Here is a 23394-nt window from a genome sequence, read left to right as displayed (position 1 = left end):
TTTAATTGAGACATCTACAGAAAAATACATAATTTTTGAAGACATTTGTTATATTCTCGTATTACATGCACAAATAAATATATTTCTGATCGAAGATATTTTTATCTATGAAAGTTCACTCTATGCTTTTCTCATTTAAAATTTGTTAAAAAGTTTTTTAATCAAATATGTTTCATTCTTAAACTTCCGCGATTTAAGCGTTGTCGAAACTATTTATTAATTTACATAAAACGTACAACGTTCCATACCTTCCATTAACTTTTCTGATGATTTATGAGGCGATAAATTTACTTACATCCGATGAACTGTTTTTGTTCTACTGCCAATTTGCGCCGCTATAGTACGGGCCGTACTGTTGAAGCCAAATTAAATGATATATAATGTAAATTAATTAGAAGCCGGCTCGAATTGCCAGCAGACAAGAAACGTCAGTTAACTTCGGCCAACATGCGGACAATACCGGAGCTGAGCTGAATTTTTAAGTAGCAGCGAGATGCTGAAGTTGGGGCTCAATCTAAGCTCTATGCATAGAATTACGCTGAAAAATTGTGTTTCCTTTGCTGGGATGTTATTTATCTATTAAACCTTGATGAATATGTGACAGTTGTCAGCGTTATTTTTAACAATAAAAATTGAATTAATTAAAAATAATTAAAAAGCTTCTTTAATTATACGAAACTGTAATTTTACTAAAGAATTACTTTTAGCAGTTAAATGTATTACCTCAAAATAGGACAATGAATATATATTTAAAAAAATAATTGAGAAAAATATTGTACACCTCCAAAAATCTTCATCATTGGTTTACTATTGGTCTGCTGTGTACAACTCCAATATTTTGGGTGAAGTTTGTATCACTTTTTATGCCATTTTGAATTATATTTTTATCAGTAAGTGTCGTCGTGGAAATATCAAGTCTCAAAAGCTTATAAAAATTTTCTTCAACGTACGGAAAATAGCATCCAATCAGATCCAACAAAACTTTGGTTATTCATTCGTACTAAACAAGTTTACTTTAGCTTTCCTGGGACTTTGATAGATTATTAACATATGAGAATCCTCAATCAACAGCAAATGGTTTGGCCAAGTATTTTAATAGTGTGCATTTTTCGTCAAACATAACTTTGCTAGATGATAGGAATAGGGAATTATGTAACATTTCAACAAGTATTTCAGTTCCTTTAAAATCTGCACAGGATATTATAAATTCCTAAAAAAAAAAATTGAAAAATAAATTAAACTGATATTTTGTTCCAACTATACCCGACGCGACTCTGTGTGATTATGGGATGGTTTTAGATCTCAGTTGCCAGTCAATTAGTATCATTTCCATAGTTATGACAGAGAACACTATATCAACAGTGTTCTCTGGTTAAGATACGAGCTGTCATTTATTATTATTAAAAAACTGTCAATTTGTTTTTATGTTATATGTATTCATTACCTTGATAAATAAATATATACTAAAAAATACAGTCCACTCCACACGTTACAAATTTAGATACCCCAATCTTTTTTAATTGGTGCTTTGATAACTTTTTATGAATTTTCTGTGTCAATGGCTTGGAAATAAATAACTATTTTTTTTTCTTATGAAAATAATGGAATTAGTGGATGTATCATAATAATGTTGTATTGATGGCCTCTTGTTTTATATGTAGGTATATACAGAAATAAATAATAGGTTTATCTTTCAGGTCAGTGTTGAAAGAAATTAAAAACACAGGAGTACTAAATTTCATCCTCGACTGCAAGACAGACCATATATTGGATATTTTAGGAGAAGCCAGAGAACATAAATTGTTATCAGAATATCACAGCTATATACTGACGAACTTGGTAAGTTTTTATGAGTTTAGGAAACATACCAAATACATTTGTTTCTGCAAAATTAAACTTGTTCAGAAGGCATATATTATGACCCACGTGCATGAATATATATTTTTCGATATTTTGATATTCGTTGAGTGTTGACATGTTTTAGTTGCTTTTGCTAAATATTATATTTTTAAATGTTTCTGTAAGTATTGCATAAGTTTTCTCAAAAGAAATCAATTCTGTTCCATGTTTTTTCCAACAAGAAATACACAGTCAATGTTATTTGAACAACAAACCATTTCTGATATGTAATTTTTTTAATAATTTAAAATAAGCCAGCCACATAGTTGACCATACCGATAACAACAAGTACAATTTTAAATACAATGTTACTCTCAAAAGTGACAAAAAGCAAAGAAAACGGAATAAACCAGCTCCTCCGCCAAAAACTTGATTGTGAATTTGTTTACAGCATGTGTTATACTTAATAGCTAATTTTGAAAGCGATCTTAAATTCAGAAATACGATTTATTATCATTATCTTTCAAATTACATTTGTTCCAGGACACGCATACGTTGGACTGGTCCAGCTTCAAAGACATTAAAAGCAATATAACAAGCTTCCGACTGATAAATACTACAAGCCATATCACCGGTACAGTGGTAGAATGGAACATGTTATTGAATTATAGTATACTGGACACGGTACGAAGCCCCGTTATTCAGAAGGAATTAGATAGATTCCGTATTCGATATCCTTACCCTGCTATCAAGGCAGAAGCAGTTAGGGTGAGTATACGTGTGCCGGGATGTTTTAATTACACACTGTTAGATGTCAGTTAGGTTATAATATGCTTACATCTCACCAATTCTCACAAAATTATATTGAAAATATGCAGTGAAAGCTTTTTGTTCCACATGGTTAGGGAGTAACTTTTTCTCTCTGTTCATGCTCTATTCTGACCATGTAATTTAAGAATTGACTGACCCTCTCCCAAATATTACTTAAATTTAATAATTATTTAGCAATATTTTCTCATACTTAGTTTTTAATTTGATATTTATTAAGTGATAATACAAACCACTTATATATAATTAGACGCCAGTAATATTTGTGAAAAATTGTTGCACTGGCAACCATTGCATTTAGCTGGGTTACAGATGCTTTAAAACTTCTGTCGTCCTTATCGTCGTATTCCTGTTTTCACAGCAAACTTCCTAGTATGTTTTGCCGGTAGTTTTCCCCAAATTTTAGGGTATTTACTCACCCTTAGATCCTTGTCACAAAATTAATGTGGGATAAGTCCCTAATTACACAAAGCTAACTTCCATTTGTGTTAGTTTCTAATCCCTAATTTACTTCAAACATTAGAACCGTCGAAACAAAGAAATTCTCACCTAAAAACTATTTTTATTTGAGTTCTAGTGACTCCAACACTTTTAAATATTGGATTTGATTTGAATATCTAAATGTCACATTTTTTCCCCAAATATATCAAATGTTATTAAAAATTGATTAAAATATTTTACGCAATTTACTTAATTTTTCAATAATTTAGTTATATTATATTTTATTTTTATTTCACAATTGTCACTTATGTAAAAAAATATATATATTCTAAAAAAGGACTACAATTTACCCTTTTATTTTATTATGATAAACAAAACTAAGTGTGATAAATAGTTGATTGTCATTTTTAAGAGTCCGTCGACGTATTTAGTATATTTTAAAACTAGCGCAAACTAGACAGCAAACGAATTTCATTGCAACACACAAATAAAAATATTGTGAGGAATAACATTCTTTAAAGTCCCCCACAGCACTTTTGTATTATTTGTTTTAACATAGCTGTCTACTTGTAATCTATGTGGACTGGTGTCTTGCTGGATGTCTCTGGTAAAATAAAACGTGGAATTAAATTTTTCATACGAAGCGTGCACTATTTTTCTTCTCTATTTCAGGTTATTTTACCACAGCACAGTTGACCTTAGAATTATGTATAATGTTACGTGTTTTAATATAATGAGAATTTGTTATTCTAATTATTTAAATACAAACCAGTCTCTAAATTGTACAATGTAACTAAAATTGATACCTACTACTGAAATATTGTCCAATACACTGAAACAAATCTATTGCCTTCAGTTTCTTGTTGAATTTATTAATGCTATAAAAAAAATTAAATATAATAATGTTGTGCTTCCGAAATTTAATAATATATTTGTATAACTTCATACTTGCGAAATAGAAGAACACTTTGTAGATAAAGTAGTATGTCTTATTTTAGCAATATTTTTTAAATTACTTTAGTTTTTGGTTCAGCCTTTATGCGGTATCATAAACCATTGCTTTATACCATCGCCCGCTTAAAAACTTTCTGATGTAGGCTCTAAATTGCAGAATTATTATCCTTTTCATGCTTTGGGTTCCACTTAGCTGAATGTACGGGAATTCCCTCTTTAAAGCAAATTTCATAAAACTCTTTTCTTTGTTCAACGGTAAAATATTCCACTTTTTAGTACGCATTACTTATGTACGTCGGTTTTACGGCGTACGAATTCAGCAGGGAATGTTTTGTAAAACATTTTTAACAAACGTAAATTGTGTACATCAACTTTTATTTGCGGACGGCGCAAGTTTAATGAATACTGCAAATAAAAAAATTTACCTAGATTAAAGTCACACTCACATCGTTATATTGCTTCAGTTTATGTGTTTGATATTGTATTAATATATTTACTATAGCCCACCATATCAAGCTTTCTATACCTAATGTAATTGGTATAGTATTTTTGTATTTATATTGTGCACAATTTACGGATAGTTGCTTATTAACCACGCCACTGTCAACGATCCTACGATTAGGACTACCAGTCCAAGTGACAAAATAAAATATTATTAGGGTTGAGGGCGCGTATTCGGCCGACTTTATTGAGTAAAACGAGCCGGATAACGTATGTTATATATCGTCCGGGTGTCCCAAGTTAATTTCGGTCGATTAGAGTCACGATTCCGAACGGACAGAACAGTGCCGCCATCAATCACGCCTATATCGAGGGACGAAACAAAGGGTCCAATACAAATCATTGTTTCGGCCGTAATAAGCCCTTAGGTGCTGTAAATGCGGGTCGATCGGTAATATTTAACGGGGTTCGCAAACGTTCTACCGGGGCTAAGCACGCGGGTCTTCCCACTAAGAGGAAGTCTAAGGATAAATTGTTTACAGGAAGGTTTCAATGAAAAAATAAATATTCCGAGCACATACTTACCAGCAATTTTTTTTCAGATAACCTTAAAACTTCGTTTCTGACTTTATCATGACAATAAACCTTTCAAATTGTTTCTCTTTGTACATTTTTCGTAATCACTTTTTCATATAACAATTTGGTTCAATTGTTATTAAAAATTCTATTTATACTCCAATAGAAACAAAGCATATTTCGTTTTCAAGCAAAACAGCTTGTAATTTTACAATTATTATTTACTAACACATAATTTAGCAAAAAAAAAACAAATTATCATACTCATTTCGATTTTCCTGGCCCTGCAAATTGCGAACAGCAGTTTCTCATTGAATTCATCTAATTTAATGCTTCTCAAATAAGGATAATCTCAGGAACTAAAATTTAATAAATGGCGCAATTTAGACAATGAGAGAAATCTGGGATGAGTGCTATTAAACTTTTTGACGATAATCTCAAATATTTGTTCGTGAAAAAATATTTCTCAATATTAAAACGAATTAATTATATTTTATAAATCAAATATTTGATGACAGATTTAATCAGATTTGATAGAAAATGAACGAGATAAGATAAATAAAATATATCAGAAATATATAGAAAAGAATCCCTACCTTCGTCATAAAACAAGAACATAGGTGACTTGTTCTATGTTAAAATGTAATATTTTCACACAAGTACTAGTTGTGGGTACACATGTCGCAAGTGGCCCATTTTTAAGTATTACGTCAAGAGCGCCGCCGGACGCACCAACCTTCCAGGAAGGGTCTACGGCGCCGGCGACCAGATGCGTACTGATATACCTACGACCGACTCACACACAGGGACTCTCCAACGAACACTCACCCCGTTAACATGTCTTTTTCTATACAACTTAGTTTTCAATAAAATACTTTATTATTACCGTTGAGAGAGCGTTTTATTCTTGCTGTACAGCGAAAGCAACCCTCATAGTATTGGCGTCCTGGTCGGGAAGACTAAACTTTCGATAGAGGCAAATTTACTTAATTCAACTTATTTTTAACTTTCGACTCAATGGTATGTATATTTTATGTTATTTCGTTAAAAACACCTGGATTTTTTTCATTTTGACTACAGATGAGTACAAGAATGTACTAACTGGAAAATTGCTTTTAGATAAAATATCAAAATTAATTGTTTATATTATATATATTTGCCTATTAAATAATATTATTAAAAAGTTAATAGAACACTATAAAATAAAATCACTCAAATTCATTCAATTTTAGTTAATAATAAATAATGTATCAATTCCTATCCAAACCAGATTGAGTGAAATTTTCACTCTATTAATATGAGTACGACTAAAATTTTATGAGTGAAACTATTACAACAGAAGTGAGTAAATTTTACTGAAATCTGAGTTTCTCCTATCAAGTGAGTGACTTTTAAGTATATCCTGAGTATGTAAAACCAATTAAGAGTTAAATTTTTCTCTAATATGATTATTGAGTAATTTTGTACTTTGATATCCCCAAAGGGGGCGACGCCACTGCATTTATACATAATTTTCACCAAAATAACCTGATTAACGGACAATGTCCAGTACTACACACCATACACTACGCCACGAGATGGGAATAGACAAAGACAACGCACGACAACCATAGAACGGGGTGGTGTCACTCAATAATGAGGACATTTACTTTGATTTACCTACAAGTGCACCAGAATTTATTTAACGGGTACCTATATTTGAATGAAAGTACTAACACAAATGAGTAAAATTATCAAAATGTTCAATATTGAGTGAAAATGTACTCAATAATTTCACTCAATGGATTTACCGATTTTTTTACAGTGAGGGATCATAAGATTTTCTTTTAAATTCAATCCATAGGTATAACTAAACATATAATTATATATTGTTCAAGGGAAATTATTAAATTACAAACCTATTAACGTATCTAGGCCCAGAAATGTTAGTATAGGTATGTTTTAATTATGCACTTATACCATATATCACAATGATGTCTTTGTATTTGAAATTACTGCTTCAATTCAAATTATATTGTGAACAGCAAAATGGCTCTCTAAACATTGCAACTTGTATGGATATGTGTAGCAGGTACATTAGACTATGAAACCTAACAATTATATTCTCTATGCCACGACACAGCCCCTCTGAGTAGAGCTTTAGATTGAAATCCGGGATAGTGACTGGAGACTGAAATCCTTTCCAGGAAAATGCTATTTTAACTACAGGAATCATAGTTTGAAGCAGAGTAATAAAAGTTATAATACAAAATCTAATGATTATAACAATGCCAAGGATTTATTTATTATCTTCAGTTTATAACATAAAAAAGTGACTTTAGTGACTCAAAATTTTCATATAGTAGTATGCCCTAAAGAAACGTTTTTTTTTTCTTCCCAAAAATAACAAGAAAAATGTCTTCCTATTTTGGCGATAGTACTTGAAACAAAACAATCCGCATAGAACAATAATATATTCAGAATACGAGTAAAAAATGTTTTTTATTAAGATTCTTATTGTGGTTTCAGGTCAAGTCGGCGCTGCTCTATGATGCCCTAAATTTATTCCTCACGGTATTTGGTGAACAGGACGCCAAAGAGGAATTGGTATTGACTCCAGTGAGCTATGAAGAATTCAATATTTCGTGGCATGGTCTCCGCATTTCCAACGCCATAAAGGAGGTAATCTACAATACACATGTGTTTAGTAGTTCACGATAAATGAAAGGTACTTGAATATAGAAATAAGAGAAGTGACTGCAACATAAACAGTATAAGAGGCAATTAGGCAATTAATGAGTATAATTTTGGCACAGCAATTTTATTTTAGCGAACTCAGTTAATAAATGTTAATTAGTATCTCAATTAAGAAAAAATTGTAGTTAAATACATTTCCTGTGAACGCCGCTTTGTTATTTATCGTAATTTCGATAATATATTTAATAGTGCATATACCCTTATAGGGTTTTTTGAATAAATTGTGATTCACCCTGTGTAAGCAGACAGGGTGAATCAAATTCAGTTTCATAGAAGTTTTTATTTTTGTATGTTTTGACCTGATCACACCTGATTTACAAATTTTCATTTATATCTCTTTCTAATGCCTTGACGGATTTGGACTATTCACATATTTATTCTGTGACCTTTTGGCCTATAAAAATGTTGTTTCTGTAAAAGCGGCAGGATTAAGGGCGAGACCAAGACGAACATATTACTTTACCATAAAACTTTACTATGGAAATCTAAGGTCGCGACAAAGTATGTTTTATTACTCCTCTCTGGTACCGAGCTGGTTGTCAAAACTAAATTTCTCCTTAAACAGCAGTAAAACGTGTTTGTTTCTATTTTAATGAATATTTGAACATCAGGATTACGCCCGGCTACACCCGGGACGGCCGTAAAGCAGCCTGGAAGACGCTGATAAATGGGGCGTAATATTTAGCAGATGTTGTTTCGCGAGCTAGGTGCTTGACGTCAAACGGTCAAGAAAGATGACGCTTTTCAAGATTTTTAAAATGTACCTAGGTGACATTTGTTTTTCATTTCAGTCTCAAATACGTTTATTAATTTACTATACAGATTGTAGAAACATATTTAGAATACAGTGTACTCAGATAAACGAAAGTGGAACTTTCACCATCATTTTTTGTCAACAAATTTATTCAGGAACATCCTGATTAATGTTCAATATCATTATAAAAGACCACTGTGTCTATGATTTTATTATAGGTTAAGTAGTTGTGACATTCACTACCAACAACCCTGTAGACAAAAATAGAAAGAGTAGTAAATATACCCATATTGTACATCTATCAGAAACGCCCCGATAACAGCTTAAATTCATATTTCGGCCAAATTGGTCAGCCAGACTAAATCAATCTCATTCGACTGCAACTCTATGCATACCCAACTGAATATATCCATACATTTGCCATCAAACATCAATGTGTCTCATCAAATTTTATGCATTATTAAACCAACTGACTGCCACAACGAAATAAATTTAAAAAAAATGGCAGTTTCGTTTAAGCGAACAATATGGATGTGGAGGCAGTAATCAATTTTTAATTTGGTTTCATTTTGAATGCCAACAGCGAGCTGAACAGAGAATATATTCAGTATCGTGCTCAATATAGTACCTACGCTGTAATTTGTTTTTTTGTTCCATTCTACGTATGCCGTTGTTAAAATTTCTTTTAAAAGAAAACTATGAGGATTTCTTTTTCTCAACTGAAATATATGTTATAAAAAAGTAAAAGACATTTATTGAAAGATAATTATTTTATAGCATTGAACAATAGACTCGTAACGTACTTTTTTTACAGAAAAAATTTTATTCTGGTGTTCTACTCCGACCCCTCACAGGACCAATCACAGAATTTACCAGCTGGGGGCAAAGACTAAACTGTGAACTTGAGGTGATAGAACTTACAAAGCAAAAATTCAGGACCATAGCGGTTTGGAATTCAGAGGCGGGTGATAAAGTTCACTTTGCCATATGTTCGGAATGTCGGCAAAAGCAAGTAAAGGAAGAAATCCAGGGCAAAAACTTCAGAGTAGTATCCAGGTACACAGGATGTTTCTTTAATATTGCACAAAACTTTAAATAACAAAAAAAAGTACATATGTTAAAATTATGTTTTTATTATCTTTTTAAACATAGAAGAATGCAATTTATGGTGTTGCATTATGTTATCCTACAGCGATATTTTTAGTCGTCTGCGATTCTCGAAAGGCGGTTGAAAATCGTAATTAATATTATAATTATTTTTTCATTGAATCTTTCTACGGATCTACAAATTTGCAATTCAGGTCATTAAAAATTAGGCTCACTTAGGAACTCTTGTGTTTTTTTTGCATTTTTATCACCAAAATGTTTCTTTTTCTAGTTAAAAAAATAAAATATATGCACATTACAAATAAATAAACATTAAAAACAGTTAGTATACAAATTAGTTTTTGTTTTACATTGATATGCACTTCAGTATCTAATTTTACACCATTCTTTTCTTTTTCTAAAGGATGTTTTCGCGTATAACTTACGATCTTAAAAATGATAAACTACATAAATAGTAAAATATACCGCGTGCACCTATTTTATGGCTTGCTAAGAGCAATGCATTAGCAGCTAGTTGTATTTATGCTTATATGTTATCACCGTCTTGAAATTGGAAGTTTTGAAAAACTGAAAATGGTCATCCTCAAACAATTAGGTATTCCTCAAATGGTAGAACAGATGTTGAGTGAAGTCGAAGAAGAATTCTATATATAAGTATAAGTACTAAAAAATGAAACATTTAGTGGAAAACTGTAAAAAAGAGTTTCTAAGTGGGACAAGTTTTTAAAAGGCATTTTTTTTAATTGCATATTCTCAGTACTTAAAAAGGTACAATAAAGGAAAATAATTAAGTACAATTTTCATTCCCTTTCATCATGTAACTCTGATGGCAGATATTTTTTGAAAATAAGTTTATAGAAATGGCCCTCTGCTATTTTGTTATATCTCAGGAATACATAAATGAATTTGAATGAACAGATTTTAACTGAAGATAAGTGTTTCAACTGTAAAATAGATATAACTACCTCATTTTTTTAGATTAGGACCCCCATATCTGATGAAGAGACCCAACCCCGAGGGTAATCTTATGGGTAATGACCGTTTTGAGGGATACGCAATGGATCTGATGAAGGAAATATGCAAACCTGAAAATTTGAATTGCAGCTATACATTTCGCTTGGTGGACGATGGTCATTATGGAAACCGAGATTCCAAGACGAAAAAGTGGAACGGTCTTATCAAAGAAGTATTGGAACTGGTAAAAAACGTGTTACGTAAAACTATGCTAACATATATAAATATTTGACTTAAAATTCTATAAGTTTACTGTTTCAAGAGCTATGACATCACATGACACATTATAGGAAAGTCATCATTTTTATTAATGTACTGAAAAATTATAAACATCAAGTCTGTACTGATTTTAGCAGCGTTGCTGTGGAAATAGTTATTTGTTTAACTAGGCAGTAAAGTACAAGATTTAATGACGCGGCTGGGTGTTTAATAGACGAGGCGCTGCCGTGTCTATTAAAACAGCTAAGGCATTAAGTCTACTTTACTGCCAAATTACTTTCCAAACTACTATAATTACTAAAAGAATAAATTTTTTCTTCAAGCGTATAATAATACTTATATATAGTGCAACACCTCCTTTAGAAGCAGCCTATTGTTTAACTAGTACAAATATTTTTCATTTTTTAACTAGTAAAAAAATGTAACAATGTGTAGGTAAGTATCCTAGCAACGAATTAAAGATTCAAGAAGCTTTGACGTTTCATTAAGTGTCAGTTGAAATTTGATGTCGCGTCGGGTCGTTTTTAAAATGTCTGAAGAAATGCAATGAACACCACCAGAATTACTGGAAATTGAAATACATCAGTGGCAACACTTATACCAACAAAGTCGAGAAAAATTTATGAAAATGTTTACGATAAATTCATAAATTGGGCAAAAGAAAATAATGCACATATTTATTCAGAAAATGTGATGATAGCATATTTTACAAGATTATCCAGAACACTGAAAAGTTCAACTTTATGGGCGCAATATTCAATGGTAAAATCTAAATTAAACATAGAACACAATGTAAATATTGAGAAATATTCAAAATTAATTACATTTTTGAAACGACAAGGTGAAAATTATAACCCAAAAAAGTCGAAAGTTTTGTCTAAAAAAGAATTTGACGAATTCCTGAATAAAGCACCTGATGAAAAATATTTAGCAACCAAGGTATGTACTTTTTAAATTATAGGTACTTAGATATATATTTAACCTTTTTATATTTGTAATACAAAATTTTGTTATAATTTGTAAACTTCAAGTTATTTTATAGTATCCATTACGAGAATAAAAAACAGTTTTCGGAAATAAAGATAGCTCATTGGAAGAATGTTGTAAAAACTCATAAATATAGATGTCTTAAAATTACGTCATGTTTTAGAATTTCCTTGCATTTTCCAACTTTTTTTATTGTTACAAAATTAATAATTCTATATTTTTTAGGTTGCACTAATATTTGGAGTCACAGGAGCTTGTAGATGCGATGAACTCATTCAAGTAAAAGTTAATGATGTAAAAGATTTGGGAAATATAATATTAGTAAATATTCCCAATACAAAAACTAAAAAACATCGTTCATTTACCATAATTGGAGAGTTTTATTTAAATTTATACAGAAAATATGCTACTCTTCGGCCAAAAGACATAACTTTTGATAGATTTTTTATTAAATATCAAAATGGCCATTGTCATCGTGTTGTAATGGGCATACATAAAATTTCAAAAGTGCCAAAAGATGTTGCATCATTTTTAAGGTTACATTGATACATTGCATAAGGATACATTGAAGATTCTGTAAACAATAAGAAACAGATAGCGATGAAAATATTAAACCCATTAGAGTATAATGAACCAAGTACATCAAGCGAAACTGTAAATATTGATCCTGAAAATAATTTAATCGAAGACTTTTCTGTTAATAATGGTACAATTGTTAACATTGAAACTGAGAAGCTTATTACAAGTAACGTATTCAACGACAGAACTGTAAACTTTGAAAAAAAGACAGCCAGCAGCGCTTTAAATATCAACAACTGTACCATACAAAATTGCACATTTAATATTCATGTTAATAAATAAAGTTTGATGATAGACATGTAGGTAATTTAGATGTTTATTCGTTTAATTCAAATTAAAGAAAAATAATTGTTACATTTGTTTTTTTATTCATGAATAAAGTGGTTAAAACTGTCATGTTTAATTAATCAATAAAATGTATAAAATGTATAAAATAAATAGTATTACCTACCTACTGATTTTATTTTGTGATGAGATTGAACATCGCGTTATCCGCTATAAATTTTCAAAATTAGTAATTTTTTATATTCACGCTTGAAGAAAAAATAGTATATGTCACTCGGAGTGGAAGGCTCATTATGTGTTTTGCCCAATTTGCTCAGCCTCGGCTAACGCCTCGGCGAGCAAACTTTTGGGCTCAACACATAGTGATCGCCTTCTACTCCTAGTAACATAATATACTAATTAGTTATTAATTTAGCGGCAGTAAAAACGATTCTAATGCCTAGGCAGTAAATGTGACACTTTAGTGTCTGACAGCTGTCATTAAAACTACGCCTTTAATGTCGATTGGCGAAAAACATAATTTCAATATTTGAATCTATTGCTGACATGTTTTAAAAAATATATTAGAAAATATTTATTTAAAAAATGAGTACCAGCGAAAATGTAGATATGATTCTTATTTTGGGGGAAGCTCAGAAGATTCGAAATTAGCAATACAGCTTTATAGAAATGAACGATTTTTGTCAATAATGAGTATAAGCACTGAAAGTAACTTGTTTTTCAGTAACAGTATTTTATTTATTTTGAATGGAACGAAACTTTTAGTTTTCGAAATGACACGCTATCGCTTGACCTCTAAGCTTACAAAATTGATAGGAACGCCCAAATCACAGTAGGCCGCCATGAATAATAAAGCACGAAAACAAACAATTTCGTATCCTTCGAGAACGTAATTGATTTGAGAGCAACTCTGGGGAAATCAGAACGAAAAAATTCAAATTATCCTCGCCGTTGCACGGACCCACCAGAAAAATAAAACGTTAGAACGCGGTTAACTATTAATTTAAATGCTAACTAGTTCCGGCTGGCTGTTTGTTTTTACGAAATGTTCAAAGCTTATCTGAGAAAATGCAAATTCAAATGAAATTTGAAGTGCGAAGTTGTATACAAAAAAAATGTAACAACTTTCGTAGGCCAAAATGATGAATATTTCTCAAGCGTTTAACCGACCTGTCATTGTCCCCAAATTTACTAAAATTATTCATATTAAACTCAGCAAAATAATTAAGGGAGTAGAAAAATTTTCAAATTTTTTTTAGTGATTTTTGGAAACCGGTGACTTCGTGAATGGTCGTACAAGAAAAAAAAGAAAGTTAGTTATTCAATCGCATTGTAAGTTTATTAAACAAATAAAATGTAAGTAATATTTTTTCTTTGAAATATAATTTTAAATCAAATAGATTTATAAAATTTTCGAAATATTCATTGACGTTGATATTCTGTACTCCGTCACCGGTTGACATAATAAAAAAAAACTCAACAATAAAAAGTATATTTTAGACTGCACTTTAATTATTAAAAATTATGGATTTACAATTTTTTCCCCGAAATAATCCATCCATCTATAAATTTCAACGGCACTGACTAAAAAGAAAGTATTTAAATCCTTTTTTTAGTCGGTAATGACAGGAAATTCTTATAAAATTCGTCCACATTCGCTTCTGCTATAACAAATCAGCAGGGGCTAAATTGCCTTTTTTCGGATTTAATCCTTGCCGTAGTCACAAAAAGCTTATATATAGGATACATTCACTGCGAGTGCAAATATGCCTTTCAATATTTAATAATGAATAGGTCTCTGCACACGCTTTTTTCTGTTTATATAAATATATTACGAGCCGTGCGACGCACAAAAATTTTTTTACATAAAGCGAACAGATGTAAAGTCGGCAGCGTTGTACCATGTATTATTCATATTTAGTTATAACATATAAATAAAAACGCTGATGATAGTAATTGATAGAATTCGAATGAAAAAAGTCGTTGTGTTTAGGGTGTTTTCAAGTTTAGAGAGGATATTCGAAAAGTAAATAAATTGAGATCAGAAAACTATTAGCGGACACATTTTTTGTAAATAGATTGTTTTTAATACCTATTGCCACAATAATAAGGAGAAACTTTTTTGTAACCACTGACTCCATTGATAGCTCGACTGGATATAAACACATAAACACGTGAAGTTAACACACAACAGAACTAATGACCTAAAACTAAACTAGTATAGTTTTCTGTTTACTACATTATAGCGAACGCCTCCCTATCTAAGGCCACAATTACATCTTTTCACACGTATTACAGTTTCAAAGGCTTCGGTTAATAAAATTGCTTATTTTTTCTATTACCAATCTGCAAGTTTGTGAACACCCTGTACTTTCCCTGACACTTTTACAAACAGCACACGATGTATCTACATAACATTAACGTCTGCAAAGTTTTTAGTGAATGCACTTATTGCGAGAAATTTAACTTTTAAAGCATCATCAGAAGTTTGCGAAATTCCCCAATAATATCGCGCAGAGAGTTTCATTAAGCTTTGAGTTTACTGCTAAGGAGTCGCGTTGCTGTCATTTATTTGCAGCTTAAACACGTCCATGCACTATGTCTTCCGAAAATTAAATATTCTTGGCTCTTAAATTAAATATGTCTTGCATAAAAGAGCAAAAAATTGAGAATTAGTTCTGTCGCCAGATTTATGAAATGGTAAATTTTTCATTTTTGTGACATGCTAAAATTAAATTCTGAACACTTTTTTCATAGGGCAACTGTGAAATTAAGATGTTCCAGAGGAATATTCTATAAATTTCAGAGACAATAGGAGATTAAAAAATATTTTTTTCTTTAAACTAGGTACGGTTCAAGTTAATATTGAAATTTGACAGGCATTTTTTAGCAGTTCCTATAAAGTCTGGTGTAATTATTTTTCAAATAAGGGTGTTATACTGCAAACTAGGAATATTTTAGATCATAACTTTTTTGGATTTTGGGATGGAGAAGAATTACGAGAAATCTTCAAATTTTTCATATTCCCTTGCCTCTGGAGTTTATAGTACTTACATTTTTGAAGCACTGCATAATAACCTCAGGAATTATTGTAGTTTTACTGGCGCATTCGCCATTTTATCAAAAATTTCAATAATGGCGCTACTGTGAAAACTTGCAAGTTTAGCTACACTGTTGCAAAAACATATTTTCATTACACTTTTAAGAGACAAATATACTATTTTTCTCACGTTTGAAATCGGTACAGAAGTATTTCATTCAATATAAGAACAATTTGCTGACAGTGTATTTAATATTTACCATTAACTGGCCATTTTCTTACAGAAAGCTGACTTGGCGGTTTGTGATTTGACAATAACATACGAAAGAAGAACAGCAGTGGATTTTACATTGCCTTTTATGACATTAGGTAACATATTTCTTTTATTTCCTCCATGTATACAGATACAAATTGGTTTTGAATCAAGAATAAGTTTATTTACATGATATAGTTCTTTGGGATTTGTGGATATGGTAGAATTAACCTTTTTTCGGAAAATTTGTTGAAGTTTTAACAATATATTTAGTACTTTTTAACGCCAAAATAAAATACGAACCCCACTCTGTATGTATCTGTCCTTGGACACTTTCTTTCCCGTATATTATATTGTATTGTAAAAAGAATTAATTGTCCTAAACACAAATTTCAAAGGAAGTATTACGATTAAGGAAACAACTACTACTTTGTATAAACTAAAGATTTCTCAACTTTTTGGCAAGATTTAAATCAAGACAAGCAAATACACTTTACTTTCCAGATTCTTTTAAAATTGTAAATACGATACTGACCACGATAAATAACTGTAAAATAATTATTTATCGGCTTAAATTTGTGTCCAAAATTATTCTTAAACGTCTCTAATTTTATCACAATAACAAGAAACTATATTTAAGCAAATAAATGTAGTACTCTTTTGGAGAATGGACGAGCTCGATAAAAAGCTTTAATTAAAATGAAAAAAATTACGCCCAGTGGAAACATTTCAGTGACTTTAATGCGACGATATAAAACCCTAATCGGCCGGCGAAATGGAGAAAGAAAGTGAAAATAAACAGAAGAGAAAGCAAATAGATCAATATCAGAAATTACTATCCTCCTTTATTACCTTAAATTTAGAGACATTGAACTCTGAGCAAATCTAAACAGTAAAAATAGAATTAAGCCTTATTTATTTATTAAGCTTGTTTGAGAAGTTCTAGAAAATGTTGACATCTTGTTTCAGATAGCAGTACCTGGATTATGATATTTAATGTCTCTATTAGCAGAATTCTTTGGCATATAACATTTTAGTTTAAATTAAATTAATTTCAATTAGTTCTAACATTTTCGTAAATACTCACAAAGTCAAATTATTCAAGATATTTTCATTAAATAAATTCAATGTATTCTAAGCGTTTTGAAGTTTCTTGAGGTAATTTGCAATACTTCGAAGAGTTTGCAGTACTTCAGATTGACTTAAAATGACATAGAATTCAAAACTAGTTCAATTCATTTTTTATATTTTTTTGTGCATAAAAACCATTGCAAATATGTAAAAATCATATGTGTATTTCCACAGTTTTTATTAGTGTAATACTAAAAATTAAAAAATAAAAATCATTAAAAGGACGACACTTAAATAATAGTAGTACCTATTTACTTTTTTGAACGTTTTGAATTTCTGAAAGTTATATTTTCCTAAAATAAAATACAATATAAAATGTAATTATAACATAACTATACAGTACTATATCAAGTATTGGTGACAATTTCCCTTTTTTAATTAATTACTAAATTGCTGCTTTTTTCATTCCTCTTCCAAAAGAATAAAATCCTGCACCGCGTTCATCTGTAGAGTCCTTAAGCGATATGTAACTCGTTTTATCTAGATAATAAATAATTTTTAACTGGCTCAACGTTATCTCTAACGAGCCGGGAAATAATTTCCAGTACTGCAAGAACATGTTTCGTTTCAGGCATTAGTATTCTGCACGCGAAGGCAGTCAAGGAGCCGCCCGAACTTTTATCTTTCAGCCATCCCTTATCTCTGGACGTCTGGCTGTACATGGCTACGTCCTACGTGGTTATTTCCATGATAATCTTCTTAGTCGCAAGGTAAATATTTTTGTAGGTGGAGATTAACACTGGATTTAGGGGGACCGGACAATTAGATACAATTCCGGTTGAACGGTTCCAGCATAACAAGTAGGCACTAATTTTACGTCTGATAATGTGAAGGGAATTCTGAACTGCTAAACGAGCAGCTTGTCTTACAGTGTATTTGGTATTACTGTGCTGGAACCTTAAGAATGTTTCAAACATTCTCAAGATTTCAGGATTATAATTAATTTTAAATTTCAGAAAAAATTCGTTTTTATAATCTCCAGATTAAAAATCAAAGTCAAAAGAAAATAATATAAGGAAGTCCTATGCTTAAAAGATGGTCCCAAATTGTAGTACCATAGTAACTTGCAAAATGGACAATAAACACAAACGCAATTCAAAGCGCCCAACTAAACAAATCCCTACTCTAAAAGAATCGATATAAAGTTATTTTCTAAGAATCTGTTTTTGCCTAACAGAAAATCTCTTGAAAGTAATACATATATAAATTACCAGGAAACAAAAATCTGTTTCTGTTTCCATTATGTTGTTTTTATTCGCAACGGGAACCTTCCGTAAGCCGTCGCTTTTAATTATATCTTCCTATTTTCTGGCTTTGTCGAGATAAAATATTTTTTTATCAAGCCACCTTGCTTGATGGCTTTATGTGACAAAGTAATTAAGATTATGACGTCTGATAAATAAGTTGTTCTCTGTCAAAATTTTAAAACACTAGGAAATATTACATTAATTCATTTCTGTCAGAATCACGATGAAAATGTAAGATCAATTGCCTTGTACATATCAAAACATTAATTAATTTTGTGAATTTTTTAATTAGATACTCATACCATTGATTTTATAAACTACAGTACTTAATAGTCATACAATATAAACAGTAGGTACATTTTAAAATTTACAGAATAGTATGACAATCTTCAGACATAAACATAAATAGACTAAAAGGTCCTTTATAATTGCATGTAATAAATATTAATAACATCCAAAGGATCTCAACAGACAACAGAAGACTACCTATTTTTTCTCAAAGATGAAATACCACACATCTATAGACAGTTTTGCAAAAATGTGATTATTAAACCTTAATTATACTAATTTTAGCATACTATTGTCACTTTTAAAATAATATATGTGTTCAAAGTTACTCATTTAACGATTTTTAAAACCACAAAGCCCAAAATTATAAGTAACTCACTAATCACTAATATGACCTTAACAAATTCCTTGAAATCTGTTACAAATACATAGGTACATTAAAAAATGTCATCATAATATCATCAATTCAATGTCAATCGGAGGCTTAAAAGTTTTCGCAGAAATGTTGAATAAGAATTGATTAATTATTTGATATCTGATATTAGTCGAGGAAATAAAGCATTAAAAACGGCCTTACTACCGAAAACTGTGCAGTAAGATGGATCGAGATGCAGTTTTTTACATTCGATTCGTTAGAGCGTCCAGAAAGTTTGTGACCCTATGTGATCAATGAGAAATGAAAATTGCATCGGTGCATAAGAAAAATGCATTTTTAAAATTGCATCTCGAAGAGTTAAAAAATGAAAAATTTATAACTTGGAAAATTGACGGAAATGAGTTCAGTTTTGCTACTCGGGGGTTTTTGGGGTCGCTGAACACGAATATCATGACGGCAACGGTCTCCGAGGTACCTAGTGCTCAGGGAGGCCGGTTTCCACGTCGTCTCCTGGAGTTTTGTAGAATTTTGTTATAAACTTAGTCGAAAAACGTTACCTCGGGGTTTTTGAGGTCGCTCAACACGAATATCACGACAGTAACGGTCCTCGAGGTACCTAGTACCCAGAATGGCTGGTTTATGTGACAACTATTTTATTCTTAATTATTATGTATTATAAAAATATATGTTTTCAAAAAAATATTATACTTAGATATCTTTCTATTTAATTTTTCTTATTTCACGTGTGCGCTATAACTTATATCCGTATATACTAGTATGTGTAAGAGTATATATTAGTATATATGTAAGAGTAAAACGTGGAAGCAGCGGCAGCGATCGCAGTCCTTACCTAAAATTTCATCAATGCTCCCAACTGTATTAAAAGCGCCAAATTTAAAAAAAATGTTTCGGATAATTTATTTAGATATTCGATAAAGCTTATGAAGATGACATCGGTACCTCGGAGATCATTACCGTTGCGATATTCGTGTTGAGCGGTCCTAAAAAACTCTGAGGTAACGAGTTTCGACTAAGTTTATAACGAATTTCCACAAAACTCCAGGAGATGACGTGGACCAGCCACCCTGGGCACTAGGTACCTCGGAGACCGTTGCCGTCATGATATTCGTGTTCAGCGGCCTCAAAAACCCCGAGATAATGAGTTTCGGCTATGTTTATAACGAATTTCCAGAAAACTTCAGGAGACGACGTGGAAACCGGCCACCCTGGGCACTAGGTACCTCGGAGATCGTTGCCGTCATGATATTCGTGTTCAGCGGCCTCAAAAACCCCGAGATAATGAGTTTCGGCTATGTTTATAACGAATTTCCAGAAAACTTCAGGAGACGACGTGGAAACCGGCCACCCTGGGCACTAGGTACCTCGGAGACCGTTGCCGTCATGATATTCGTGTTCAGCGGCCTCAAAAACCCCGAGATAATGAGTTTCGGCTATGTTTATAACGAATTTCCAGAAAACTTCAGGAGACGACGTGGAAACCGGCCACCCTGGGCACTAGGTACCTCGGAGACCGTTGTCGTCATAATATTCGTGTACAGCGACCCCAAAAACCCCCGAGTAGCAAAATCAAACCCATGTCCGTCAATAATTTCCGAGTTATAAATTTTTTCATATATTTAACTCTTCGATATGCAATTTTAAAAATGCATTTTTCTTATGCACCGATGCAATTTTCATTTCTCATTGGTCACATAGGGTCACAAACTTTCTGGACGCTCTAACGAATCGAATGCAAAAAAACTGCATCACGATCCATTTTACCGCACAGATTTCGAAGGTTTAGTGCTTCGTTTCCTCGACTATATCTAATTGCATGTCGCAGGTTGAATCCAAATGACTGGGAAAATCCACATCCGTGTGAACCCTGTCCGAGAGAGCTGGAGAATATTTGGAACATGAAAAATTGCCTCTGGTTGACCTTAGGATCCATTATGGCCCAAGGCTGTGACATCCTACCCAAGTAAGTTCCAAATAGCTTACTTAGATTTAGTATCCTCGGTTTGTGTTGCGGAAGTCCAACAGTTTGTCAACACACAGATGTTGCCTACGGTCGGAAATTGTTTCTCTAATCCACAGATTAAATATAACTATAAAAATTAAATCCACGTAACTGAAAGAAGTTTAAAATCAAATATTGTTAAGTAACAGAAGTAAGATTAATCAGGAATTATTTTTATCTCTAAACCAAAATAATGCAAGCTTTATTCTGTGCGACTTGATAGATTTTCTTAAAGCTAAATGACTGCACTTAACTTGACATTGAAATTACGATCTAGTATGTAATCAATAATTACTTTTATCATTAACAGTGTCAGTCACACTAATCTAAAATAAAAGGCTTTCCTTCTTAAATCTCTCTTCATGCGTTCCTACAAATTTTTGGTATATTTCTAATATACCAAATCTGCGATATTTCTTAATACTTTCTTCTGAAGAGTTAAAAATTATGCCGCTTCTAATAAACTTTTACTAAAGTGAATCTTTAACAATTTCATCTCTTCCATCAAGATTAAAAATAGACCTTCAAGTTGACAGGCAATATGTATACAATTGATCTGAAGCTGCCCGTACAGTCATTAAGATTAAAGCACGCGCTGCTTTGTATAGATCAGGACACCATAAATCTGGATAACACGAGATTATCCGGATCACATACTGGCCAGGACAAAACCGTCATAAATACTGACTAACAGAGGAAGTTCGATTGTACTGATGCGGTCGGGTCTCCTTAGAGGCTATGCAAATTTCATCAAAAAGGGTTAAATAGTGAACTTTATCTAATAAGTGCGGTAGTGTTGTCCGGACAGACCGGAATAGATTGCGGGGTCCCTAGCAAATTCTTCCTTCGGCAGACTGACGTCAATACAAATTAATGGGGTACCCTTTTCAGGACTCAGGATTGCTTCCCCCTCCTTAGTTTTAGAAATTTAAGCGAAAATCGATGCTAAGAAGCACGCCTTTCGGGATAATTCGAAAGATATATCCCTATAATAGAAGTATCAGGTAACATATTTAAATTATTTTAACTTCAATTCGCCCACTCACAACTGTCATTTTGAAAGTGACTTTAACCAAACAGACAAATCAGCGAACCCTCCGTTATCGCGAATGTTAAATCTCTTTATATCTTTCGACGAGTTTTGTATCTCGAACAGCTCATCTACAAACTACTGCTTCTAGTAAATAAAGCAGCGAGTCGGCAGCTGTAAATTATTTATAGTTATCACGCTCGTTTCAATGGGGAATAAGAAAGGAGCGCAAAGAAAGCCGAAAAAGCTGTGTTGATTGCAGGAGTTCAATGAAGCCGGCCGTAATGCCTTCGATAAATCAGTTAATGCATCAGTTGAGAACAAAGTAATGGAGAAAATAGATGTCGGCTTAAGTAGGTGGAGATATTAGTTATATAGTAGAGCGGTTACGGGGAAATTTTGTCACGTTTGTCATGTTACACCAAGATTATTTTTCAGTAAAACAGAACTGGAAAAATATATTCTACGCGCTAAGAAGCTAAAAATATCTCATATTAATTTACTGTTACATACAGGGTGTCTATTAAGTACCTTGTACAAACTTTAAAGGGTGAATTTTTGAATCATATGAATATGGGTCCACATTCCGCAACGACTTGGTTCTTGAGATACAGAGCCTCCAAAAAAACGTTTTGTTTGGTATTTTGATTATATTTTTGTTCAATAACATGAGAAACTCAAATATTTATTTAGTTTAAATCAAAGATTTCAGTGCTTCAGAGATAACAGCGTTCACATGAGAAGATGAATATAATTTCGAGATAAATAGAACACTGAGATGTTTAAATGAGATATGCAATTAGGTGGCAAACATAGGTAAAAACTTGAATATTGTAGTTTTGGTTGCCTTGGACTTGGGTCTGTACTTTGGGCCTACGTTGAATGGTTAGAGATGGCTTCGTAGCTCCTATTGGAAAGTTGAGCAAAAATTTGAAATTCGGATCCTGGAATACGACAATATATTTATAGTCCATTGAAATGAAGGCTGAACCTCCATTTTTTCCTCTGTCGATCAAACCTGTGCGCAAATATGTTTTCGACCCTCAGGAATCCGAATCCGCAAAAATTTTTGACCTAGGTGGTCAGGAAAGGGGTCAAAAGATCAAAAAACCGTAAAAAATAAGGTTTTTCGCAAATATCTCGTAAACTACGGCAAGTAGCAAAAAAATAATTGCACCATCGTGTTCCCAGGGAAATTTTACATCGATTTTATGCTATTGCTTATTAAAATTAAATAAATTTATGTCAT

At 32.0% G+C, this 23394-nt stretch overlaps 1 protein-coding gene across 1 annotated transcript in view; it reads left to right on the top strand.

Annotated features, from left to right (window-relative positions):
- LOC108909930 (glutamate receptor ionotropic, kainate 2-like) overlaps window positions 1-23394 on the top strand; it is a 49515-nt gene that overhangs the window by 6894 nt on the left and 19227 nt on the right. The window contains exons 4-11 of the mRNA XM_018714408.2: window positions 1698-1839; window positions 2383-2607; window positions 7588-7740; window positions 9384-9625; window positions 10655-10874; window positions 16085-16169; window positions 17756-17894; window positions 20939-21076. Of these exons, the coding sequence (XP_018569924.1) occupies window positions 1698-1839; window positions 2383-2607; window positions 7588-7740; window positions 9384-9625; window positions 10655-10874; window positions 16085-16169; window positions 17756-17894; window positions 20939-21076 (1344 nt within the window). The remainder of the gene's footprint in view (window positions 1-1697; window positions 1840-2382; window positions 2608-7587; window positions 7741-9383; window positions 9626-10654; window positions 10875-16084; window positions 16170-17755; window positions 17895-20938; window positions 21077-23394) is intronic.

This window comes from Anoplophora glabripennis, unplaced genomic scaffold, assembly GCF_000390285.2.
Source record: "Anoplophora glabripennis isolate ALB-LARVAE unplaced genomic scaffold, Agla_2.0 scaffold27, whole genome shotgun sequence".
Lineage (NCBI taxonomy): Eukaryota > Metazoa > Arthropoda > Insecta > Coleoptera > Cerambycidae > Anoplophora > Anoplophora glabripennis.
This window is presented reverse-complemented; position numbering and strand designations above follow the sequence as displayed.